Source organism: Pyxicephalus adspersus, chromosome 1 (assembly GCF_032062135.1).
Source record: "Pyxicephalus adspersus chromosome 1, UCB_Pads_2.0, whole genome shotgun sequence".
NCBI classification, from domain to species: domain Eukaryota; kingdom Metazoa; phylum Chordata; class Amphibia; order Anura; family Pyxicephalidae; genus Pyxicephalus; species Pyxicephalus adspersus.
In genome coordinates, this window is record NC_092858.1 from 155,250,328 (window position 1) to 155,277,390 (window position 27,063).

General features: G+C 35.6%; 1 protein-coding gene across 3 annotated transcripts in view; it reads right to left on the bottom strand.

Moving 5' to 3' along the window:
* The window catches only part of CADM2 (cell adhesion molecule 2), a 936,889-nt gene that overhangs the window by 87,759 nt on the left and 822,067 nt on the right, over nt 1-27,063 (bottom strand). For all 3 annotated transcript variants that reach the window (XM_072431967.1, XM_072431968.1, XM_072431966.1), the window contains one exon: nt 10,260-10,438. In XM_072431967.1, the coding sequence (XP_072288068.1) occupies nt 10,260-10,438 (179 nt within the window). The remainder of the gene's footprint in view (nt 1-10,259; nt 10,439-27,063) is intronic.

Here is a 27,063-nt window from a genome sequence, read left to right on the forward strand (position 1 = left end):
GTTGTTGATCTCAAACTGTCTAAACCAAAAAAGTATAAGCTCATATATGTCCAATGGATTTTTTTTTTGCATCTAAAATATATATGCATGGAACTAAGACTTATTTCATATACAACAACGAGCGTGGTACTCATGTCATATTAGCAACATGTACACATTGTATTATCCAAATGGAGGATAGCACAATAATATTCATATCAATGACCACTACAGGTAGTCCTCGAGTTAACGACATCCGACATACGGATGACTCCTAGATACGATCAGAGCTTCCTTGCTGTTCGTGTGCAGGACGGAGGCTTGATGGGCGGGTGGGTGGTGGTGGTTTGCATGACTTTCAGAAGAAATCTTTTACTAAACACAGCTGAGGTTGTGGGTGATCTTAGGGGCTGAGCTCTTCTGCTACATCTTGTAACTCTTTAATGACCAAGACAAACTCTGCAGTTGTTTCTCTTTGCAAAGGAAAGCACAGCTTGCTCCAGAAGTTAATGAATATCTAGGCTCCATAAAGTTTTTTTTTTTTTTTTTTTTCTTTGTTTGTGATTAGCTCACAGTGAGGATTTTATACAGTAACTGACACCACGCTGCCTAATAAAGACCTAATAAAGACCAACTGAGACCAACATCTGTCCTAATTGCATTTACTAAAATAATGTACCTGTTGAGACTTACATACAAATTCAACTTAAGAACATACCTACAGCCCCTATCTCATATGTAACCCGGGGACTACCTGTATCAGTCTATTCTCAAACAGTGACAAAATACTAGGGAAAAGAAGAAAAGAACTTATTTTGATTTTTTTTTATTTTGAGTTTCGCAGTATTGTAGTGTCGCTTCTTCAGGAAAAGTCCATACTGTACATGTGTACTGTTCATTGTTGACTGTAATGTCTTTATATGTCTTTATAGTGTGTTTTTAAGATTGAAGATGAGATTAAATAAAGGAAATTACATTATTTTATGAAAAACAAAACAGTCTTTGTTCCATGCATAAATATTTTAGATGCCCAAAAATCCTGTTTAGTATATAGAAGCTATTCAATTTTTTTCAGGGGTATATATATATATATATATACTGACATACATATATAAACACTGACAATGCAGTATGATGGACCAAGGTAATAATTGGATAGGATGCCATTATTAAATGAGGACCACAATGACCAATCTAGGTGATAACTAACCTTTACAAAATGTATGAAAATACAGTAGGAAAAAACACTATGAGCATCCAAACACAATTTAGTCCCTATATCATTTTCTGTAGACTAGATGTATATAAACAGCATCTTTTTAAATAACATTTATAGAGTCTGAGCAAAGTCTAATTGACAACTGTCAAAATGTGGAAATAACAAACCCCATTATCAAAGTAGGGCACCCTGAGTCAAATCAAAAGCTGAGAGTAGGTGTAGCTTTTCTAATTCAGTTTGATATTTGTGTATCACTAACAGATGCCGGTTCTGCACTGTATTCACATAACTATGTATAGCCTTCAATGTCTGTCATTCAGTGTCTGTCAACATTTGTCAATTTGTGTCCAATAAAGTGTATGTATAGTGAAAGCTTTTTGAAGTTTTGGTTAGAGTAGAGGATAGGAATCAATAGGATAGGAAGTTACTAAAAAAAATCTAAAATGAAGGAAATTCTCCTTTTTCGACAGTTGCTCTATTGCCAATGATTTTCCACTTATTTTAGGGGGAAACTTTAATGTTTTGGATTTCCGCTCTTTTTTTTTTGTGACAATGTTCAGTACAAGGTAATCTCAGACAGCATACCTGACTTGACCCAATGCATTGGTAGAATTAAAAGAGTGTTGTAGTTCAGGTATTTTGTGACCTCTGAAAGTACCTGCCAAAAAGTTTTAGGTATACATATACTTTCCTGAAGACAGCTGGTAGTGTCCACATTTACAGGGCAATCTCAATGGATCATGTACGTGCATATTATTCTCTAACAGTAGGATCACCAGTCTTGTTGCATAAACCTATGAAAATATAATATCAGATGTTGCTCTGATAAAACTACATGTTTAATGGTAAACAGAACTCTTCAAGCACTTACAAAAGGCTTAATGCATGCTGTTCTGCACTTCACTTTTTTTCTTCCAGGTTTTTGGGTATAACTTTACAAAGCCAAGAAAAGTATAAATATATATTTAAAGCATATGAAAAGATCAGACGTCCCCTGATTTAATCCTTCCTGTAACGTCAAGAGAAGCTGCCTGCCGGTAAGTGGTGCTCATCCTTGAAACTGTGTTGAATAAAACCTTAAGAGCTTGTTCATGTGCATTTATTAGGCGTGTTTGGGCTCCTTCTGATTAGTAAATGCTTGGAACAAAAGATGCTGTAATGCATACGGGCACAGCCACTCTGAGCTACCATCAAAGATGGCAAGCGGTAAAATGTTTTTATGTTGTTGTCCTATCATTTTTTAAAATTTTAAAAAGCAATGAGTATTACTTTCAGTCAGCTCAGGCCAAGACACTATCTGTTTTTCCTCACTGTCAGAGTGATAAATGAACTGCAAGCTTTTCCTTGTGGTCTTGCTAAATATTTTATACAGTGAAACTCAAAGTCCTTGGGGGACTTTCTAGGTGAAAGTCAAAATTATTGCACACAACACTATATTAAATTGATTGGTTAGGTTAGAGGTAACCCCCCCCCCCACCCAAACAATCTTTAAATATGAAAATTGTTATTATATATTTTATTTTAGATCTCAAAGATCAAAGAACAACCAAAATGGTAATTTCTAGATAGTAGTTTTCTTATCATTATTGCCTTGGTTTAATAAGTTAAAAATAATTCTGTTGTTTTGCTAAATACATTCTAGAATAGCATTTCTCAACTTTTTTTTTAACATGGGGGAACCTAGACAAACTTTCAGGTCTTCAGGGACCCCCTGCTATAATTACTATAATCCCAGCTCACAGTACAGTGTGATGTATAGTGTAGTGGTCAGTGGGATGAATGCTCCTAACATTGCTGGCTATTAGGAAGAATGTCACCTTTACAAAGATCATTGGTGTCAGTTAACTGACCTGAGAGGTATAAACTGCTCATTGCTCAAGGAACCCCTGAGCAAACTTTCAATTCCTTGCTAGTTTGAGATCTAAAGATTCAAGATTGAAGACATAATAGATTGCTTGGAAGCATTTATGCACATTTAGAGTATACTACACATAAAGGAACCCACTGTAGGTCAAGGAGTGTCTTATATTAGTTGAGCTATATTACTTTTATACTTTGCATTATGTATTTTTGCATTTACTTATATTGGTAGGCATTCCTATTGTATCAGTATGAATCGTTAATGTATTGCTACCAACTACAGCCTGTAACATAACCTGTACATTACTACAAAGGATGACAGATCTATAAATATAAAAAATAACAGTATATGGATTGCTTTGCAAACACTGGCATTCATAAAAGACTGCATATGTTAATAAACTTAAGCACCAATGCCCTAGACTGCCCTAGAGCTGAAATATATACTCCATTACTGTCTTTTAGTGGCACCCTAACCAGTTTGTTGTGTTGTAAATACTTATTTTGCTTCTCTTGAAGATCAGCCCTAGATAAGTACAACCATTGCTCACCTGTCTTGCTGTTTCTTTCTCTATGTTGGGTTTTAGGGCTAAGAAGCCTAGAAACAGTTTATAACTATGAAACAATTTAGTTATTAAAGAGGAACTATACTAAAAAAAAAACACTTACCTTTAATCTAGAAGAGCAGACGACCACTATGGGGGTGTGCGGCATCTGGTCCCACGTTGCCCCAACATTTGTCCCGGAGCCGGCGCTCCGGGCGCTGCAATTTTTGTCTTCTCTTCTTGGTTTTTCATCCTACATCACCCAACCCACACGCAAGTTTGGGTGATGTAGGATGAAGAAAAAATTTGCTGATTTTACTGTGCATGTGTGAGATCAGCAAATGCTCTGGCATGCGTAGAAGGAGCGCCCAAGAGCCCCCCTTGATGCCTGACGTAGGTATCCTCGGAGGCTTTGCGCTCTCATTCATTCTTGACCGCCTGGGCAACTGAGAATTGGGGGACAGTGCTTTAAAAAAAATGGGTATTGCACCTAAAAAAAAAAAAAAAAAAAAAGAGATTTTACCCTACATAAAAGGGTTCTCTACCCTTTTATGTAAAGTGAAAATTCGGAGTATAAGAATGCTTTAGGGACTTGTTCAAACTGGTATCAGGAACAACCGTTGCCATTTGGCTCCTTACAGCTTCCCTGTTGCCGGGCTGTCATGACCGTTGTGCTGTTCCTTGTCATGCATTTTTTGTAATCAGGCAGGTCCCTGCTGCAATAAAACCTGCCTGGTTGCTGTCTTCCTCCAATCTTTATCCAATCAAAATGGCTGAATATCAGTTAACTAAAAAGAGAAGGAGAAGACAGTGGCTCCCATAATTTACTGAGGTTGTGGTTAGTGTATTTAAAAAATTCAGATCAGGCAGATATGTTTGTTTTATTATAAAAGGCACAATACCTGTTCCTTCAACAATAAAGGACCAGTGTTTGAACATTTTACTGCTTACTGCCGCCCCCATTAAAACCAATGCAGGTGAGAAGCTACATGTATGATTATTTTAAGGATGTAAATCACTGCCATTACCATATCAAAGTTCTTCCAATCACAATTTTAATGAACTTATGCAAACTTTAAAGCAGTTGGGAAGGTAAGTATTGGGTAAAATTCAATGGGTTTCATGGGTGTAACAAATTTTAATGAAAACTAATAAAAGTTCCCAAAACTCTGGATGAAGTGAACTCATTTGCACTCTAGAATATCAGAAATGCTTTTGGTTGGAATATCTCTACCTTGTATGCACAAATATTGTTTCCAAGGAGAATAGCCACTAGGACTGCATGTGCATAAACTACATTCTTAGCTGATTCGGACATATATGTGCAAGTATGTGCAGAATTAAATTTGAAGAATGATTTCCAGATCCTTTGCCCAAAATGAGAGCTCTTTAATGGTCTGGATAATACATATAATAACCCCCAAAATGGCCTCAGGTGACCTCAACATTACAGTTACTGTTTGAGTTCATTTGCTTAATGTACAAAATCCTTCTGTATTTTCTAAAGTATTTCAGTTTTTTTTTATAAAAGTATACATGCAGGAAAAGTATCTTTTTGGTCCATTTGTTAACAATTTACTCAGTGACTGATGAACAACCACCAAGGAAGCTTCCGCTGCGCGCCTCACACTGAGCCCAAGATGGCACAACACGGATTAGGTTCGTTAGGCAACGCTCTTCATAGGGACCTTGGCACAGCTGCAGATCTGAACTTGATAAATAATTCATAGTTATCTTTCCAGATTTCAAATGAGACGATTCAGATTGAAAATGTGACCTGCAATATTATGCTTCTAGCAGGATCTTAATAGGAAATACAAACTGATGCCGTCCGCCGCTTGTTACCGCAGCATGTCACCTCTGCATTAGTGCAAATGAACATTTATCTGAGCTGTTGAGTCTAAAAGGAGGTGATATGAGAATAAATTTTGGAATATGGTTCGCTTTACTCGTCTAGACATTCATCAATGTCTTTCTATTCTCCTTCACGCTAAGCAGCATCAGATTTATAAAATTAAAAAGGGAAAAAACTCTCTGTCTCATATTGAACTCCTTCTGAAGATAAATCTGAGCTCATATTGTTTGCCATCCTTTTGCGTTTTGTGTACCGGTCTGAATTTACAATTACTTTCTGGCAGTAATATTGAACATCAGACTATAAAGCTTACTCCAGACCAACAAGTAACTGTCCCATGAGTTGTATGTAGCTTGGCACAAGTAAATCTTTTATATATACTGTGTGATATACTTTTTATATATGTATACTTTTTTTATACGGTTTTGGCCATTGTGTGATATGACTGCATAAAAATCATCAAAAATCATAAAAAATGTGGAACTTTTTAGAATATGCAGTTTTTGTCTTAAATGCCTTTGCCTTGCCTTGTTCAAGAAATTTATGGGACACAAAATATATTGGTTGCAATCACACTAAGTACCCGCTCTTTAAAAAATATGCTTAGTTGTATGTAGTTTGACAGTTTGACACAAAAAGTAGGCAAAATACAAATGGAAATATTCTATAATAGTACACCCACAATCTTAAATGTAATAAAAAAGGGAAAATACAAGCAAATAAAAGATAAAAAATACAGTCACTGTAAATACAGTTTGGTATAGGTGCAGAATAAAAACTGTCCCTTAGCCTAGATATGTGTGTGGTGATAGTATTCCACTGCTTACCAAAAGAGTGACTGCAAGATGAAACAAAAACCATTGTTATAGTAACTTGTAATGTAAATATACCATATTTTTTGAAATGCCAGTAAACCCCTATGCCATGCTCACCATCTACAGCATTGCTTTACAATCTAATTAATTTAGGCATTTACAACAGGTGGTGGAAATCCAGGTGTCCCCCATGGGAAGAATGGTAAGTTCTACATTATTTTCCCCCTTCTCAGAAGGTAGCACCTTTTTCAGGGGGTCCAAAGGTATGTAAAAAGCATGGCATTTATAAGCATTGGGAACTGGTACATGGGTGGGTTGGATTTAGAATGGGCCCAAAGCTTCTGATCTTTTGCACATGGGGATGCAAGGCGGTGTGATGTAAATCTGACATGGTGAATTTCAAAGAACAGTAAATAACAGTGAGTGACTGGACTGGATGCCAGTGAGGAATTTATAAAGTATTTGCTTTGTGCTTGGTGTGGGAACAGTTATTTACTTAAATCAACTTTGCACTAGTAGATAAATTGTCAGGAATTAAAATGTTCATGATACACACAGCCTAACTATTTTTAGCGATGATTTTGGTTCATTACAGAAGCAGTAAATTCTAACTTGGCTTATTAAATTAAATAAGGCATGTTCACTTTGAATACCCAAATAATGTGCATAAGAAATGGGAAAAAAACATAACCATAATTGGATGATTTGCTAAGTGGAAATTCTCCACTCGTTACAAATCAACCTCGAGGTTCTGCTGTAGCATGATTCAGACAATAAGCCAACAGTGAACAGGTTGCCCCTGCATACATTCCAAAACATGAAATCTCCAAGAGAATATTCTTTATATTAACCTCTCTAGTAGAATGTGAGTTCTCACTTTATTCTTTTAAGAACTTTGACAGGACCCTTACACCTGACAGCTTTGGGAGCGTTGGATACATCCGCTGCCATACTCATTGGATCTATATGCCAGCCCCAATGGAAACCAGGCATCTGACAAACCAGAAAGTGTCCGGCATGAAGATTCTACCAGTGGCTGTATCTTTTTTCATGAAGAGAGAGAAGTGAGACTCAAACCTCAATGGACAGGTGTTGTCATAGTAGTCTTCTTTTTATGCCTTTTTTCCGAGCCTGTGCCAACAAGCTTTAGCATGGGTTGAAGGATGAATGTAGCTTGCTTCCTCTTGCATTTCACTTGCACTTAAACTAGGCACATTATAAACTAGGCACATTATAAAGTGTTCACTGACTAATTAAAAAAAAAGGAAATTGCCCGAAATCAATTACACGTGCAAGCAATCTGCATTTTACTTTGGCCTAAAGCTGACCTGTTCTTGACCTGCAATCCACCTCTTTCAAAGTTGCTTCAAACTGATTTTGCTATTCAATTGTATGGGGACAAAAAAAACTCGCTTGGAGTTGAACAATTACACAACAATAGAGGTACTTACCCACACGGAAAACTACTCACTTGTTGGAAAATGTTTTTACTTTTTAACACATGTACTGCTATAGTTGGATAGCAGTTCCCTTTATCTGATATTTTCCTATATGTTTTTCTATAATATGTATGTATGTTTTAAAATTCATTTTTCATTTTGTTCTGCATGGTATGCATCTTAATATATTCATTATAATATAGCCCTTTGTAGTTTGAACATTTGAACTTTGAAATAAAAAAATGGTCAGTTGTGCAGATGGTCAGAAATGGTTCTTTATCATATTTTAATTTCACTATAAAATAGGCATCTTTGTATAGAGGGATATGGAGAAGCTGCATTGTTATGTGTAAACAGATTACCACCCATTGGGATACCTGCTGGCTTGATATTACACTAATAGCTGTAGACTCCTTTATACCTGGGGGTGTTTTTCCATCTTTATGAAAATTCTATCAGCTTAATAGAAACAGATTGGTGGCATTGTGGATAACTTCACTAAGGAACAAATAAATATTCTGCACAGCGGTTATTAGCTTACACAAGTCTGTGGACATTTCAGGATAGAAAATAACAAGGAGATTTAAAGCAGAAACACAGACAGAGAAAAAAATTCAACAAGCATATACAATATATATAAAGTGCACTTAGGATATTCTTACTATTAACTGTAAGCTTCAAAAATGTCTGTGTTAAAGGTTAGCTATCAGTTCCCAGCAGGTGTACAGACTTCCAGTGTGTATAACATAAAGGAGAATACATTGTAAGCAAAAGCTAGTTTAATGCACAGGACAAAATCACATTGGATGTATCTGAACACTGATTTATTTTCCTGCTTTAATTAATTTGAGTTTGAGATTATTTAAGAGGACAAACAGGAGACATCGCTCAATAAAAGTTACCTAAATTCCCAAGGAATGTATAACTCCAAGGCTGGGAGTCATGTGATACAATCCCGATTTGATCCAAAGTTAGAGCTTTAATACAGCTGGCTGATAAACAGGTCAGTTTACTGCACACCTCCTATCCAAACCATTGCATTCTTATTAATACCAGATGCTCCAATGACCCACTCCAGTAGGTACAAATCATACAGTTTTTGATCAAGTTTCTTACACAAATCTTAACTTAGTCAATGATGTAATGGGTTTGCTTCTATGTGTAATCAGAAAAGTACAATGATAATCAGGAGCAGCATATATTGTACCTATATTGAGTAATGATTGAGGGTCCAAAATACACTCACAATGTTTTAAAGGTGCCTGAACTCCACACATTGTGCTGTATTTACTACATCTATCCATCTAAATTCATCTATATTCAGCAGAAAACATTATCAATGAAAAATACCATGCACATATGTATATGAATAAATACTTGACATTAAACCAATTTTTACATAGGCGCCAAGCCATCTGCATATCAAGCCATCTCTGTAAGACCAAACAAATGCTACAAAACATTCACAAAAGCACAACAGCTGAACTAAATCATGATAAACTGTGTATTAAAACATATGTTGGGTTTGACTTACTAAAAGGGCATTAAGTGTTTTGGTAAACAGTCTGAGTATGACTCAGCATTAGAGATAACATTTCGGTTTGTTGCAATTCTGCAGGATTTGAGAATTTATATGCTGGTTATCATGGTTAGCAGACCTAAAAAAGGCCAGTACAAGATGAATTAGATAAGCCAGTCCTCCCACTGTATAAAAGAGGAGATTCACAAAAATCATATTGTTAGTGTATGTTGGAACTTTTTGAGTAAAGAGGAAAGGGAGAACTGACAATCTGTATAGGTGGAGCTAGAGGAGATCTGAACTTATACGTATACTATGATATTATATAGCATCCAATCATGTGGATGCATTGTGTCGGTTATCCCCTCATAAAAAAAAAAAAATTCATTGAAGTGTTGGTGAATGATATTTTTCACGTGGTAGGAAGAATTTGGGGTCTGGAGAGGGAGTAGATGTTGGAGGTGGCGTGGATGAGGAAGAAGAATATCAGGTCTTCCTTCGTGATGTCTACCTTCTTAGGGTGAAAAGGATGAAAGTTGCTAAAGGAATACGAGGCATAAAATGGTGCCAGATTCCTGAACCTGTGGTTTCTGCAGCGAGCCTATAAAACAAATTTGACATCATAGGAAAGAATTCTGTGTATACTTGCAGATTATGTCAAAGGTTCACCCATACCAATGACTTCAGTTCCATTTTCTGAAGTGCAATCATATGCTTAACCTTAATGTGACCTTTTAATGAATGTGTCAGTAGAGCTGATCTCAGCTGAAAAGGAGAACAGTCATCACCTTCTGAAAATAGCTTGAGATGTTTAAACAAGGTATGTAGAATTTTCTCAGAAAGGGGAACTCAGCTATAGACTTTGTTTTCAGAAGTTCAGGTACACTATAAGGTAAATCTCAATAACTGTTATGACATACTGCTTTCTGTACAAATACAGTTCATTTTGCACTCCCACAATACATATGTCCAAGATGTTATCACTTTCGATAACTGTGATACTAGAATAAAATTACTGATACACTTACCATTTATTATCAAGATGTACTCGGCACTGTTTTTACCAATGGAGTTGGTGGCTTCACATCGATATGTTCCATTATCTGTTTTGTTTAATAAGGTTATTGTTAATTCTCTTCCATTTACTATCATTCTTTCGGGATCTGGAAGATCCCCCCCATCCTTTGTCCATAATACTGGCTCTGGCCTGAAAACAAAATACAAAAATAAATACATTTGGAAAAATCTGTTGATGATGATGGTGAAGTTGAGATGCTATAGTAATAGCCAGGAATTTAAACATTTTCATTTTTAAATTGTTATGTTCATAATATCATGAATCACACAAAAAGTGTTACTTTTCAACCCATAATGAAATAACTCTTCAAGCTACAAGGGTGTGTAGCATATAATGGTGATTGTAAAATAGTGAGGATTTATTTAATAAGAAATGTAAAAAGCAGAAAGTAGTTTCAACCAGTTCTATGGATTGCTTTGAGAAAAAGCTGGATGCTTTTCTTGAGGGTTAGAATACAATTGGGTATTAAGGATTTAAAGTAAAGATAACAGACTGTTGATCCCGGGAACATTAGATTGCCTCATGGAATCTGGCAGGACAACCCTTCAAATGTACCCTGGTCTGGTTTGTATTTCCGAACAGAGATGAGCAGGAAGCAAATCTTTATATTTCATGCAATAGCCAATCATTGTAAGTGGTGCTGTCAAAAATTTTTTAAAGTATAGCCAGCACAAGAGCAATAACTATGAAATGTGGTGGAATGTAATTGCTGTCTTACAGTGTCTATACTAATGGTGCTATAACAGGTTTAAAACAATTGAAAGGAAGCCTATAAATAGTTAATAGCAATGCAATGTTTCTAACCTGCAAATCACCATCCAATAGAAAAAATAGGTGTGAAAAAAGAAGAACAACTTAACATAAAGCTGTGGAAGCATTTCTCCTGAGGTTAATAATGTTTTCTTGATCAAATGTGAGGAAGTATTTGTCAACTGTGATTTGCTGCTAAGAGACTCGCACAGGCCTATATCATCTAAATGTGGTTTAAATGCACTCTAATAATTATTTTAAATACAGTTCACACATCAAACTGAAAATATGAAGCTTCAGTTTATTCATTAGCACTGGCTCATTTGTCCGGCAGCTGGTACGATAGTGAACATATTGCTCAAAGGACAGCTATTTTAAATCAAAAGCGGCTGGATGTTATTTTCTCATCAATGTATTGCTTCAAAATGTTTCATTGTTAAGTTGACCCAAAGTATGTTTTCAGTTTCCATGCAAAAATATTACCGAAATGGACAGAGATCACAAATAGAGAGACACGACGCTGTGGTACATTTATTTTGTCTTAATTAGATGATCATACTTCAACAGCTCCTATTAACCCTTGTTTTCATACCTTGTGAAAAAAAAAGTTTAAAGCACCAAGAATGAATAGATTGTATAAGCAGTAGGATACTAATAAATGTGCAAGCATTTAGGGGTTCACTTATAAATTGTTCACCATGATTTGACCATTTCCTTGTTCTATATTTTGTTCCAGTCCAATTTCAGTAAATAGAAATAGAATGCATTTGAAAGAAAAATAGCCAAATCATGGCTGAAATGATGAAAGAACAAACTATATATATAGACCCCTAGGGCTGATTTATTAAAGCTCTCCAAGGCTGGAGAGGATGCGCTTTCATCAGTGAAGCTGGGCGACCCAGCAAACCTGGAATGGATCTGGTCCAGGATTCAAAACATTTTCAAAGCAAACAGAAGAACTCCATTCTACGTCAGGCCAGAATCACCCAGCTTCACTGGTGAAAGTGTATCCTCTCCAGCCTTGGAGAGCTTTAATAAATCAGGCTCCTAGAGTGGGAATTAAATATTATATAATTAGATCAATTAAAAGATCAGAACCTACTTATAACCCACTATCCAAACATAACATACCTATGGGACTTCAAAAGAAGGAGAAGGGTCACATGACAGTAGACAAAAAGAAAGGTTTACAATGGGTTGAAAAAAGAATAATGGAGCGATCTGGAGGAATATCCAGGAGAGAACATTGACTGACAAATACATAGAGAAAAATTAATGTAGAGGGATTTTGACTACAGTAAACTGTTGTCAACCTGACATAAGGTATTATCGTGTGTATATATATATATATATATATATATATATATATATTTATTTATATATTTATATTGTTTAGATCCAGGGAGAGTTTAATATTTTATTTATTCCTTTTTTAGTTTTTATTTAAAACCACCAAATACCATCTGCTATCTGCTATCTACAGGTATCTCTTCGGTGACCAATTCTCCAATAAAAAAAAAATTTTTGTACTGTCCTTATGTTACTATACTACGATATATATAAGCTCATCGTCTACTAATTTTCTATTTAAAACTACGTTTACCACCAAAAGTTGGTAGAAGTATCTATAATTTTACTGCCCTGGGGCAGTAAATGCTGCGGTAGAATGCCACTAGTCTATGCAACTAAAACTGCATTCTTGAGACCTACTGAGGAAAGAAAGGAGAAGGGCAAATAGATTTGTTTATTCTTTTATGAGTTACAAATACCATAATAAATTCAAATATATTACTTTATTTTTTGTGTTCTAGATACTTTTTGGAAGAATTTAGTCCTTGGTAAGCTAATACGTTGTATTAAAACTCCCAGTATTTGGGATTTTGCTCTCAGTGGCTCATGCTTTAAGAAATATTATTTTTACAGGTTTGTGTCTTTCATTTTGTCTAGTAACTGGTAGGGGAGATCTCTGGAAGTGTTATGCTTTGCAATATGTAATATCAATATATTCAAAATTGCATCCCTAACCAATAATGCATTTTTCATTTTGTTTGCTATAAGCAGAAAATCTTGTTCAATAAACAAGTTCTGCAAAATATATTAGAAATGAAATAAAGTTACAGTTTTTAATCTTGGCCTGGGCAGATAGCCTCTGGTATGCACAGCTTGAATGTGCTGGCTTGTTTTTTAAGATAAAATTATTTAACACTTCCATGGCATGATATCTGCTGCTTTGTTAAATTAATATTGCATGGTAAGTATCATTTTTATCAACTGTTTATTGTGAATCTTGGATGTCAAACGCTGAATTACTATCATAACATGTTTGACATATGTTATGAAATGACTTGTGCAAATTCTACCTATTTGCTGTTAACTCAGGGAAAGCAAAAACGTTTTTCAGGAATTGAATGTGGAATTTTTGTTATTATTTTGGAAATGATACCATAAAAGTGAGAACAAACAAAACTGCATTACATTTTTTTGTTATTATAGCTGCACTGAACCATCTTAAAAAATGTCATAGATTATATGCTTATATAGTCATTTAAAAACAATAAATGTATTTTTGAAAATCTAAATCTGTCTTAAACCAAAGTAAAAATAAAAAATGACACCTTTACTTCCGCAGATCCATTGATATCTCTGGAGCTATCTTCCATACGGTCCTGTGTCATTGGGGTTTCTTGCCCTGTGGTTTATTCTGCCTACATCACCCAATCCCACACTGCTCAGGTGCAAGATCGGACATTGTAATTACATGAACAGAAGAACCCACACAAGTAGAGGGAGGGCCAGAACTTGGAATCAATTACATGCCTATAGATTATTTATTGCATTTGTGATCAGTTTAAACATGATTAAAGGAGAAGATTGTAAAGAAATAACTTCTCAGGGTAACACTGCTCCTTTATTTCCAATCAGAAGATTTTCCTAGTAACCAGACTGGATTACTGAACTTGAACAGAACAGAGTCAGTTCAACAACTTCCTTATACTGTCAGACACAGGTGATTGGATCATATTGCCATTTGTATTTGCTATTGTATTTGTAAGCTTTTCAAGAAGTTTTAGGAAAAGAACAGTCTCTCTCTCTCTCTCTCTGATTTACATAATTTGTTACTATGGACCTGATTTGCTAAAGCTCTCCAAGGCTAGAGAAGATAGACCATCATGGGAATAGATCTGATCTAGGATTTAAAACATTTGCCAACTAATAGCAAATGACTCTTAAGTGTAAGGAACTTACCCGTCCTGCGAGCCCGCGGTGTCCCTGGGGGTCCCAGATTCAGTGAGTCTCCTATCAGACGGTGCCAGGTGGCGCAAGGTCATTGGTCACTCTGGCCATTTAAGGAGAGCCTGTCCTGTACACCATTGCCCGCTTTAAGCCTCTGTGAACACAGTGTGCTTGGGTGCGTCCTTGTGTTGGTTAAGTTTACCTGCTTTTGTCATCTCCATAGTGACCTGGTCTGAAGTTGACTCTGCTTGAACTCTGCCTGCCCTGACCTCAGATTGTTACTGACCATTCTGCCTGCTGCCTGCCCTGACCTCGGATTGTTCTTGACCTGTCTTTGCCTTATCCTCTTGTACTTTGCTTGTTTGGACTTAACCCTTGCTGTGCTTTATGACATTAAATAAAGCCTGATTGAAGGATATCTGGAGTTGGTTGTGGTTTGTGTGCCCAGGCGCATTACATTAGGAGTTCTAGTCCAGGTTTACTGGTTCTCAGATGATAGTCTATCTTCTCCAGTCCTTGAGAGGTACAATAAATTAAATATTTGTTCATTTAAATGCAATATTAGGTTACTACTTAGCAACACTGTACAGGTAGGGTAATTCTTCAAAAATAACTAAACAATGTACTTACTTACTTACTTTACTACACAATAATACACTATGGGGTCTGTTTATAAAGGTTTTGACTCAAGATTCACCCAATTTATACCGAAAATTAGCACATTCAATAAAAAATACATGAATCAACTTTGACTATATATTTTTCTAATTTGATCTAATATGTAAAAGGTGTGAAAGCTGACTGAACATTTATAAATAGACCCCTACAAGTTTCATTGTGAGGGGTGGTTCACACATAACTAGTACCTCCTGCTTGGATGTTATCAGGTGGATTTCTAACCAATCCCTCTCCACCTGGACATTGGCAGTGAGATTGTTGTATGTGAGTTCCCAGACTGATAGACCTGCTCAAGCTATTGTAAGGTGTTTTCACTTCCCTGTACCCAATTATTTTATGTTATGTCGTAGGAGTAGTGAGACCTCCTTGCATGACCCTATAATGTCCACAATTGGGAAGGCGTAGCTGCAGGATCCTTCTAAAAAAAAAGCTACTAATGGGGCTCTAAAAGATAAAAGATACACATTTCAAGACAACTTTTTTTCTTTCAAAGCTGAAATATTATTTTTTACTTTATGGAATATCAATATATTTTTTGTTTGTAACACTCTAGTTCAGCATGAGATAAATACAGGAGTATATATGTGTGTATGTGCACCTGAAATTTAGTGATATCAGTATCCCTTATATTAGATTTCAAAAATAAACTTTGTAATCATTGGAACTTTTATTGTTTACTGCCTTCTAAAAATATTTTCAATACTTTTTTAGCCACTGCTCAGCAACTTCTACATCCAAGTAATGGTAAGCTGCGGTATATCATTTTTTATTTTTATTTTAATACATTAACCTTAATTATGACATTTGAGATGGGGTAGTATATAATAAACAGAGTTTTTGTACAAGGTCCCCCTTAATATGGACTTATTATTTCTCTCTATGGAGAACATTTTTATATGTATTTCTATTTCTGTAGAGAATCCACAGCATTTCTAAAACTCAGATATTAAATGAAAGCATGTGTAAATATTCCTATTATTTAAATCCTTATTCCTATTGAAAAAACATTATCAGCTTCTGAAAAAAATATATCAATAAAAAATAGCATAACTAAATATTCTTCATGCTTTCCTACAAGAGACTTTTACATTTACTTAACTAAAATATTTCAAAGTGCCCAATATACATGAGTACTTTCCTATCAAACTGGCAAATATACAATTCAAATTTTCACTTTTTTGCAGTTTTTTTTTTAGTTTTGACTGTGTCCAATTATTTTCCAAAACTTTTATCGCAGCACCCCACCTGTGTCTGCCAGCTCCAGAGCTCTGCATGTATGCAGATGGCTTTCTACTAATTCCAGTCCAATTTTTAAAATATGGAAAATTGATTATGAGTTTTCTTATTGCTTACATTTATGTCGACATACAGATCTTACATTTCATTTAACGCCTCCAGACGGAAGTTATTACAGTAATTTCAAGCATATAAAAAGAGATGATGATGTCATGTCACTGAGGGAAAAGACTCTACGAGGAGCAAATGCCAAATCTTTATTTTTACTTTTCCTGTTGTTAAATGATAGAAATTCAATAATTCTAATATTTCATATTGGGTGCTGCATTTAGGTTTACAAATTCAGTAAAACAAGATCCACAATATAAATATGTATGGAAATGCAGGGGAAAAACATGATTTTCTCTGCCGAGTAATATTCTACTTTATTAAAAGTTAAGATAAAGTTTAGTCCACATCAGTTTTAATATGATGTTTTTATTTATGGCTTTTTTTTTTACTTCTGCTAATGCTTCTACTAACACCACTAATAATAATAATAATAATAATATATATAGAATAATATATTTATTATTTACAGCATGATTTTTTCATGCTGTTCTTAGCCCACTTTCGACACAAACCCTAGAGTTGCCTAAGGTTGCAAAGCTGCTCCTCCATAGGTGCAATAGGGATGCAATTTAGGCTATGCCCTTACCAAGGTGAATTATCACCCAGCAAAGGATAATTTGCTAAGCTTAAGGGGTCGGTGAGGTAACTTTGCAAAGAATACCCAATCACAAGCAAGAAATAAAAAAAAATTATTAAGTAGGAGTTAAAAGTCATTAGTGCAATGTTTCCCAACCAGGGGACCGTAGGATTCCTCTAGAAGTTAAAGTTTCCTTGAGCAATGAGAAATTTGTGCCTCTCATGTCAGTTTAACTGGAACCAATGATCTTTTTGACTATATCTAAGGGTGAAATCTTCCTACTGGCTAGCAATGTAAGATGAATTCTTCCTTCTGACCACACCATCAATATACTGTGAGTTGTGGATATAGTAATAGTAGACCTGAATGTTAATTCAAGGGTTCCCCCATGTTAAAAAGGTCTAGAAGCACTGCATTAGGGCTTCATCTCATTTACTAAAGAACTATTTCATTTATTTTTTTAAAATATATATCTCCACTTTGATATTGTTATATTATACAATCATATGTCACAATAGTAAATACTTTGCAATAATCGCAACTTACCAAAATCAGACTTGGACATTCTGAGAACCTTTTTTACCATGATGTTTTGTTGGCTGGGTATCAATATTTTGCAGTTTTTGTATCAACATAGATGTTATACATATTATATGATACATATTTCTGTTAAATTCCCACCAGTTACAGTATTGCTAGTATATCATAGCTCTCTATTACTTTTTGTTACATTTTTCATGTCTTATTTACTTATATTTTCTCTTTGTCTGAGAAGAAGAATCTAACTTTAAGGCTATGTTCAGATTGGCACCGAGGCATGGAAACCTCAGGGGAGATTCCATATGTAGTTTCTACTTAAGGCACCCTCCAAGAGAATGAATGGGAGCGGTAGTCATTAAGAACTCGCCTTGGTGCGAGTGAGCACCTTGCTACTGCCCGGAGCTGCGTGGGATCTCTTGATCCTGCTGCAGACCTGAACCTGTTCCAAAGCTGTCATCTCCTTCCTAAACTTAGTCTTAATAACAGGCACTTAAAATATGACAGAAGATCACATAAAATAATGTCTAAGATTTTGTATTCTTATACCTTCTCTAACAACCTGGAAATAGTCAATCTGGCAGGAGATAGGTTAGTCACAATGGAGAAATACAACTTAACATTGAGAAAATGTAAATTTTCTGGCATTGGTATCCTACACAAAGTTGTACTACTATAATATGTAAAACTGAAATTTACAAATTAGAGTACAGTATGGTAAAGGTGTAAACTACATGAAATATTCACATTGAAGTTGTTCATTTTACCTGCTGAAGTTACAGAATCCAGAAACTTGTTGGCTGCTATGAACATAAGTTTCAATTATTTTAACTTTTATATATCTGTCTAACAGTCTTACGTAATGTTGATGTTATTTCAGGTACAGATACTGTGCTCAGTATTAATCATGTCTACAGGCCAGTTTTCAAAAAGGAACATAGCAGAAAAATAAAAGGATTGCCCAAAGACATAAATTGAGTGTTTGCATTTTCTAACAGGCTCTGGAGTACTGGCAGTGCAAACCCCATTTACAGCTGTAGGCAACATCACAACTCTGCACGTGAATAGTCATTTTGAAAAGTAAGTAAATATCATAAAGCTGCATAATTACCAAGCTGGCTATTGTCCAGACAATTTGTCAGAATTTAATATATACGCTTATAATAGCCGGGTTAATCTGCATGATTTCTGGGGATAATGTAACTTCCTTATCCTAAATACAGGTCATACCACTCACATACAGCCAATTCCAAGTCCAATTGAACTTTTTAGGAGAGGGGTTGACTTAAATATAGTAATTGGGGTTGATTGATAAAATAAAGGCTTTGCAACCCAAATGGGTTTTAAGTCTAGTGAATAGGGTGAAGCTGTGGGCCGAAGGGTAAACCTTAACTTTAGTCGCTTAACTTGCACATCATTCAGTGTGAATTACAACTTTAATTACAACTCACTAAGCTCAGTTACTTATCATATTTGCTCCTATTTGTTCTTCTAAATATACCATTTAAAGAGTTTTCTTGCAGCTGCAAAAAAAATCCTATTGATTTTTCCATAAATCTTGTAACCTGCTTTGCTCTTCCTCTGCATGCAAGTGCTATTAAGATAAGAATGGAAGAGGAGGCGAAGAGAGAGCAATGCCTTAGAAATTGGTAGGTAGAGACCATATTTGGAATTCAGAACTGTGTTACCACATCTTAAATCAGGGTAGGAGCATACTATATTTCTGGCACATCAACAGAAACGTTCCTAATTTTTAATACTTCCTTTTCAATTTGTCTTGACATAAACATTAAGTTCCCTACACTGAACTCAAATTGTTGGATCTCCTCCCACTTTTTCACTTTTTGTCAATAGTCACTAGAAGTGAATGTTCCCAAAAGGGATAGAGCCAGCAACCCTACTTCATCCAATATAGACATTACTCGATCACCATATGGATGGACATGTAAGGTTATTCTGAAAAACAATACAAGGGATAAAAAAGTACAATATATTGAATTTACATTGTGTTACCTTTAAGACAAATTCTGATTAGTTCTCATGTGTTACACTGTTTTGGGTTTAATTTAATATTATTCCTTGCAGTTTTCTAAATAAGCACACTTTGATAGGTAATATATAAATGGTGATAGTTTACACTGTTACATTATCAACATTGGCAATGCAATGCTGAAAAAAGCATTTATCTTTAAATAGTGATTACCAGTTTCTGAAGAATTTAAATTTATACTTTCCAGCAATTTATGACATTTATTAGGAAATACATGCTATAAAACCAATTTAATACTGGGAAATTCTAAAAGTCTCATAAATACAGAGCTTTGTCTGTGAGATTTACCATCTCTAATAATACATACTGCCACTTCAAATATAAAAGAACAAAAAAAGCCTTCAAATCAGGTTTCATGCCTATTTGGCCATCTGTTATAATAAAAATTCTCTCTAGTTTCTTCTGATATACATCCAGTCTTGTCTGGGCACATCATTTTCATTATGAGAACGAGTGCCATAGACAATAATGTCAGCAGTCAGAAGCTTTTCATTTTTATGAGATTTAAAAGGTTATGACATTGCCATGCTTATTGTACTAAGAAGGGTATATACAATAATATAGAATGGATATAAACCAAAGAGACTGCGCAATAAAACCTACAGTAGAGACGTGTACTGCCGGATACCTGTGGCTAAGTATGGGGATAGGAAGATTGTATGGTAAACTATTCAAGAGAATAATACATGGCTGAAACTTATTCTATATCTTTTTGCACTGCCGGAGGACACCACTGTTATTACTAGATTATTAAAGTGGTTCTTCAGGGCTAGAATTAGGATGGACAAACATTCTGACCTACTTTTTACTTAAAGCTGTTCTCTGTGATAAATATGTATTGTCTAAATACAACAGACATGTCTTGTTACTTTAATATAGGTGTGTTAGGTGTATTTCTTTCAAATCTGTACTATGATCCAGAGTAAAACTTTTTTGCAGGGATAATTTGTAATAAAACAAGCTACTTCTATCTCTCTGTATGGGCAGGGTAGGTAACTGCAAAAATGTGTTTTTCCATAATTTGTGTACACAGTCATAAGGGACAAATAACAGGGAAGGTTGTACCTAGCGACTATTAATAGTTGACAATGGTCAAGGCCGCCATCAGGGGGAAGCCAGTGGGTACTTCTGTGCCAAGCCCTAATCAAAAAAGCTCGACTTTTGAAATGCTGGAACTTTACTAACTATGGGGCTCAAAAAAATGACTTACAGCGGCCCTGACAAAGGTTTTACTTGTCTCCACCATATGCACATTTTTTAAGGTGTGGATTATAGACATCTAACTATATTTTCTCCAATTCTCTACAGAACTCAAGTAGTCACAGTGGCTATTCCATACAGTGAGACGTTACAGCTCCAAGTCCAACATGCTTGTCAATCAAAAGTCTTTAAACAAATAGTTTTTTTTTTATTTTCACATTAACTATATCAACAACCTATCCAATAAATAATGCAATAACATTGAAAAAGGTGAAGTTGTACTCTTTTTCCATCTACCTAGAATAAGTAACAGCACAACTACTTTAAAAACACGTGGCTAGATTATGCCTATGGCCATTTGCAGTAAATTATGGATTGACCAATGTTTTTGTATTATGGCTGTGCCCAATTATTTTATAATTGTAAGTCTGCTACAGAGATGAGAAAAATTAACAAAGCAGAAAATAAGTATGATTTCATCTCAAAGGCATTTAAAACAGGCAATCACCTACATAAATTGGGTCAAATATTAGATGATTTTAGCAGTGCTTTATATGCATGGCATAAGTGTTTAGAGACAAGGTGACCAGAAGGTTGCAAGGGCAGATTAATCACTAATGGTGGATGATTTTTTAATATGGCAGTTTTATAGCTGTGGTATCATTGTCTTGAATTGAAATACATGTTATCAGATTTATAGAAACACGAATAACTATTCAAGTCAGCTCTTACATCAGACTCCATAGATCTTTATAAAAGATATACCAAAAATTATTATTCCAGTTTTTGGTAGATGCTGAAAAATTTAAAAAGGGTCATGGATGATATTTAATTTGCTGAATCATATTTACTTTTTATTTTAAAAAATATCAGTTTTTTACATTTGTTTTTTTCTTTTGCTAATGATTATTGCTTGGTGCTTCCATATTTTCTGGCAATATACAGGCAGGCACTGTTTCACAATAATGACAACACATAACACCTGCATAATGAAAATAGTGACTAGAAATAAAGAAGGAGGACCCTGGCATGGCACCTGACCAGCCAGAAGACATCTGGATTTAATGTACATATTTCAAGTACATTTTTTGTTCTACACACCTACATGACATATCATACAAAACTGTATTAAAAAAAAAGCTTTGGATGCTTTTTATAGTCCCCCCCCCCCCCATTCATTGTCTGCGACTAATGCAGCACAAATATAGGCAGTAGAGGTAGGGAATAGTTAAGATAAAGGGCAGCACGGTGACTCCGAGGTTAGCATTCTGGCCCTTACAGCTCTAGGTTCCTGGTTAGAAACTTGGTCAGGAAACTATATGCATGGAGTTTGCAGATTCTCCACAAGTTTGTGTGGGTTTCCTCCGCTACTCCGGTTTCCCGCCACATTCTAAAAATATGCAGTCAGGTTAATTGGCTTCCCCAAGTCGACCTTAGGCTGTATAAGGACATATGACTATGGTGGGGACATTAGATTGTGAGCACCTTGAGGGACAGCTAGTGACATGACTACGGACCTTGTAAAGTGCTGCGTAATATGTCGACACTATATAAATACTGTGTAGTAATAAAATAGGGAGGTGCTGTCAGTGACTTGCTCTCGCTAGGACCACATGGTACTAAAATTATTGCATGAATACATAAATGTACATTTCATTTAACACTTCCTTAAAGCTGATCTGTCCTGAGCTATTTTCAGTATGAGTTTCATACATCCAGCAATTCTTTTCAGCATTCATGTATATAAGGCCTAAGAAAGAAATCCTACGGTCAACATGAAATTTCAAGACTGTCTACAAAATTTAACCTATATCTTAAACTATCACTATACCCGACAGCGACAGAACACAGGCACATGCTGGTTTCAAAAATATGAAGAATTCTTCCAAGAACTGAAACCACAAACAAAAAAATCATTGCTAGAAGGTGAAAATGGATTTCAAAGTGAATTCATAGGAATGTGACCTTTTTTTTATTGACAATACGACATGCTGCAATGTATCAAAACATATCACAGGTTTACCAAAATAATCAATGGCAAATCCTGCAGAGAACAACTATCTCTGTATCACATCATTTATTGACAGATTTTGTCAGATGTGTCCCGAGCTCTACGGGGAAATATACACAAGCAGTCCTCTCTTTTAATTCGCACTACCTTAACAGTAGTAAGCATTCCCCAGAAATGTGATGACAAGGAAGTAAAATAGGAGAGTCACATGGATACAAACAGTTTACATAAAATGGGGTGCTTTACTTCACTTTTTTACTTTAAAAGGCTGGGGTTAAAAAAAAAACACTGTCACAATTCTTAACTGTTGCTAAGAAGAGCTCCTAATTGTATGCCACAAATATTTTTAAATCTTTCTCTATTTGAGAGGAAGTCAATTAGCGTATCATTATGTTTTTAGGATGTGAGAGGAAAATCACACATGAAGAATATGCAAACTTCTGCAGAAACTTCCCTGGTCCGCCTGATAGTTGCAGCCAATGCCTGCATAGCTGCATATTGGCTGAAACCCAAACCTTCTCCTGTGGCTGTGGTTGCAGTTCCAGTGGGTCAATAAAATTCACTATATAGAAGACCTCACTTTCTCCATAAGGGGGTATGTTCGATATGTGGTTCTACTGAATTAATTTACCTCCTTCCCAAAATATAGAAGCCACTTGGGCTTGACACAACTTAGCGGGGGTGGAGTCCAAGCCACCTGCTGATTTATCTGGAGTGCCGGACACTGAACTTCCACTAACCTCTGCCTCCCTCCTGTTTTTTTATGCTTCTCAGTCATCCAATCCCCCCTCCTTCTTTTTTTCATTGTTGGTTGACTACATTTACCGCCGATGAGCACCTTTCCTACCTGATCCTACATAGGTTTGGTACCAGGAACAAGGCCTACATGATGATATGATCTGACATGACATGATATGATAACCTGGGTTTACTGAGGCACACTTGCCTGTAACGTTATTGCCTTCAAGCTTATGCTTATCCCAACAACTGTGCAAATTTCCGTTCTTCTGAACTATTTGATGTGCACTTCCGTTTTTTTATGCAAATACAATTGTAGAATTTTTGTGTGTTATTGTTTGTAATCCCCTATTTGTAATAAATAAAGAAGGTCAAAAAGAAGAAAGTGTCTTGGTCAAGATCTGAACCTGGGAGTTTGGCAATACAAGACAACTGATGTTGACTCGAGTATCTTTAATATTGCTGCATTGAGACCTCTCTGATATAATTCTAAATTCTATTCCTGTTCTTTACATGTTCCATCACTTCCTGTAGGGAATTAATGAAAACCTAAGAGGTAGAGTAGGTGTCCTCAACTGGAAATGTCCCCAGGAATGAGTTGAACCTGGACACAAATACAGAAATTTCATCTATAGAATCCCTGACAGATAGGTGGTTTACCTCTCTGGCATCCACCAGAAACTAAAATATTGGTCTTGAGTAGACTATTCCTTCGATATTTTAGCTTCAGTGTTAACACCTCCCAAGGGTATAACAGTATGAGTGAAAGCTTTGTGAATATACTTCCAGGAACATTACATGATCTTTCCCTTAGGGTTTCCTGAAATGTCACACAATCTCCTTAGATAGCTATGGCTAGTTCTATATGAAAATAATAAACAAGTAAGAAGATATATTAGTACTGTTATCTATAAATCATTCTAATTTATTATATGTCCATGGGTTGTTGACTTTGTATTTACTTTATTGACAACTGCATATGGACACTCCAAGCACATATTTGACTTCAAGGGTTCCTAGTGAAGGGTGCTGTTGGATAATTGTTTGTTTCATCCTGGTCAAGACAGTTTGAAGTGGCCCTTTTCTGTTTAGGCGTGACTGTCCTCTGTCATAAGAAGACATGGTTTGATGAGCATAGTGTTGAGGAACTCCAGTGGCCTGCTCTAGCCTGTTAAACATTTATGGAATGAATTGGAATACAGATTGCTAGCACCAATTTATTTGTCCAACATCAGTACTTGACCTCACAAACATTTTTTTTTTTTGGCAAAATGTGCAAAAAGTTTCCCTCACAATCCTGTGACCTGGTTTAAAAAGAGTTCGGTCTGTTATAAAGAGAAAGGATGGGTGGTAGTAGGATCAGTTTCATAAGCAACCTTTAACATTTGTGAGTGGTATTTACAAACTTTGACCACATAATATATCCATCCTATTTATAGACTTTTCAATTGAGTCTAAATATGTGACTTATAGGGATTAAATTAAAGAACAGAATGCTGGACTTCCGGGGGAGGAGTCAACCAGACCGGCCGCAACACCGCTGGGCTCCGTTCTTGCCCGCGGATTTTTTTTGTTTTTCTCCTGCGGGCTGCACACACTACATCCCCCGGGCACTGTGTATACCCGGAGAGACGGCGGCGAGTGACGTGCGGGCGGGTGGAGAGCGGGCGGGCAGTAAGAGCAGAGACGCAGCTCCCCGCATTGCAGGGGACTTAAGTAGACGCTTTCATTTTGGAGAAATGTGTAGGATACAAATGCCGTTTTTTGTGAAAATGCTAGTTTTCTGTCTCTCATCATGAGCCAGATGATCATCAACACAAAGCAATTGATGTCAGAGTAGTGCTTCTCATCCACATACTTTTCATGTTGAAATCAGAAGATGAGTTTGGCAATAGCAGTCCCTGCATTTCCCTCTTGAAAGTTTTAAAGACAGACCATTGCTTGCTTTTATGAGAAAAAAATACTTAAATGACAGCTTCATAACTGCTATATTACAAGCACAAGTTAAAAGAAAATTTAAAAACCTACCTAATCGTTTCCTAAAATGCATATCCTGGCTTAATTATTGACAGAAATGGTCTCATTCAACAGATTATTTTTCTACTAATAAGACTTTTCTTTGCCTAATTAGTTTACCATTTACAGTTATTCATGTTTGTTTGCCAAGCCTCTGTTAATTGGGACTTTATAAAAGCAAATGGCTTTGTTAAGGTCAAAATGCTTCATTTGCCAATGAAAAATGATAGCAGAGTTTTTACAGGACTTGCCATGTGTATTGAACTGACAATTATGTATAATCAGATGTTCTCTTCTTTCAAGTATAATGTGTTTCTGATGGTTAGGGCAGTATGGCTAGCTACAAATAGGCTGATCTTATTAGGCAAACTCAAAAGTTTTAAAAGTAACCAGTTTGCAAACAAATGTATTTCTAAATATAATATGATTGTTAAAGCAAAAATATATCTTAAAAGCTACAAATTCAGGCAAAAAAATAGGCAAGTTGTTGTTTGTTTTTATTACTTTGTGATTCTAGTAACAAGCCATTTTTAAAAAGCCCAAATTCACGTTGGGCAGCCCTTCTCCCTCACACAGTAGCACCATGCCCTATCCCCCTGGATTTATTTATTTTTTAAATGCATACATTTTTCCAGATGTCTTCTGGTCTATCTGCTTTGATTTTTGGAATTATCTAAATCCTGCAAAGATAATATGCAGCATTTTCTAATGAGCGCAAGGTAATGTGATGAGAAACATATAAGGTTTCAAGGCTTTTTGGGCTCCCAGGAAACAGAATAAAGGATATTGTATGAACTTGGGAGGGGGCCTTTAAGTAACATCTCCCCTGAAACCAATAAAAGAAAAATAGTTATTGACTTTGCTGTTGTTTCAAAAAATTCCCCTTTAAGTAAGTGGAATTTACATGTCCTTTTAAGAACCAGAAGTTGAATTAAGATTTAAATGTAGAGATTACTAAAATGAGGAAGTCCTCACAGCAGGGTGATGTAACCTGCAATAGAAACTTTTGGTGGAGACTTTTAATGCATAATAATATTTATTTTATTAACACCTAAAAATGACTTCTAAAAGTTTCTTAAATCTGAAAAGAAGTCATCATCTTATATATTCATTTTTTTTTCGATGTCACGTTGCAAGTATGAATTTTAAATGCAATATGTGTTAAAAGATTGTTTCAAAGCAAACATAAAATTAATTTGTGCCATTAAATGCTAAAACATTTTTCTACCATGCAGTATGGGCCAAGTGTTAGCAGCTCTCTGTGCAACGCAAACTAAGTAATCTGCTGTATTATAAATAAATGAGCTGTTTACATTAATTATACAAAAGCTGGGCTGAAACAATCTAACCCTATTAATATTTAAACCTGCAGAGAAGGAAACATTGATAGTAGAGAGTGTTTATTGTGACTTCATTGGGACCAAGAAATATGTATTGAATGTAGAAGGCTTTTGGACAGTGGTAACCTTTAGGCCTGTTATAATGAATGGGCTATAGTATATGTGATCATTCACACCTTTTTTTTTGCATATTCCTAATTCAAACTATTTTCATTTTTTTCCCTTCTATTATGCCTTTAGTTCTTTGTAAACACAACAGAAGCTAAAAGTAAACCT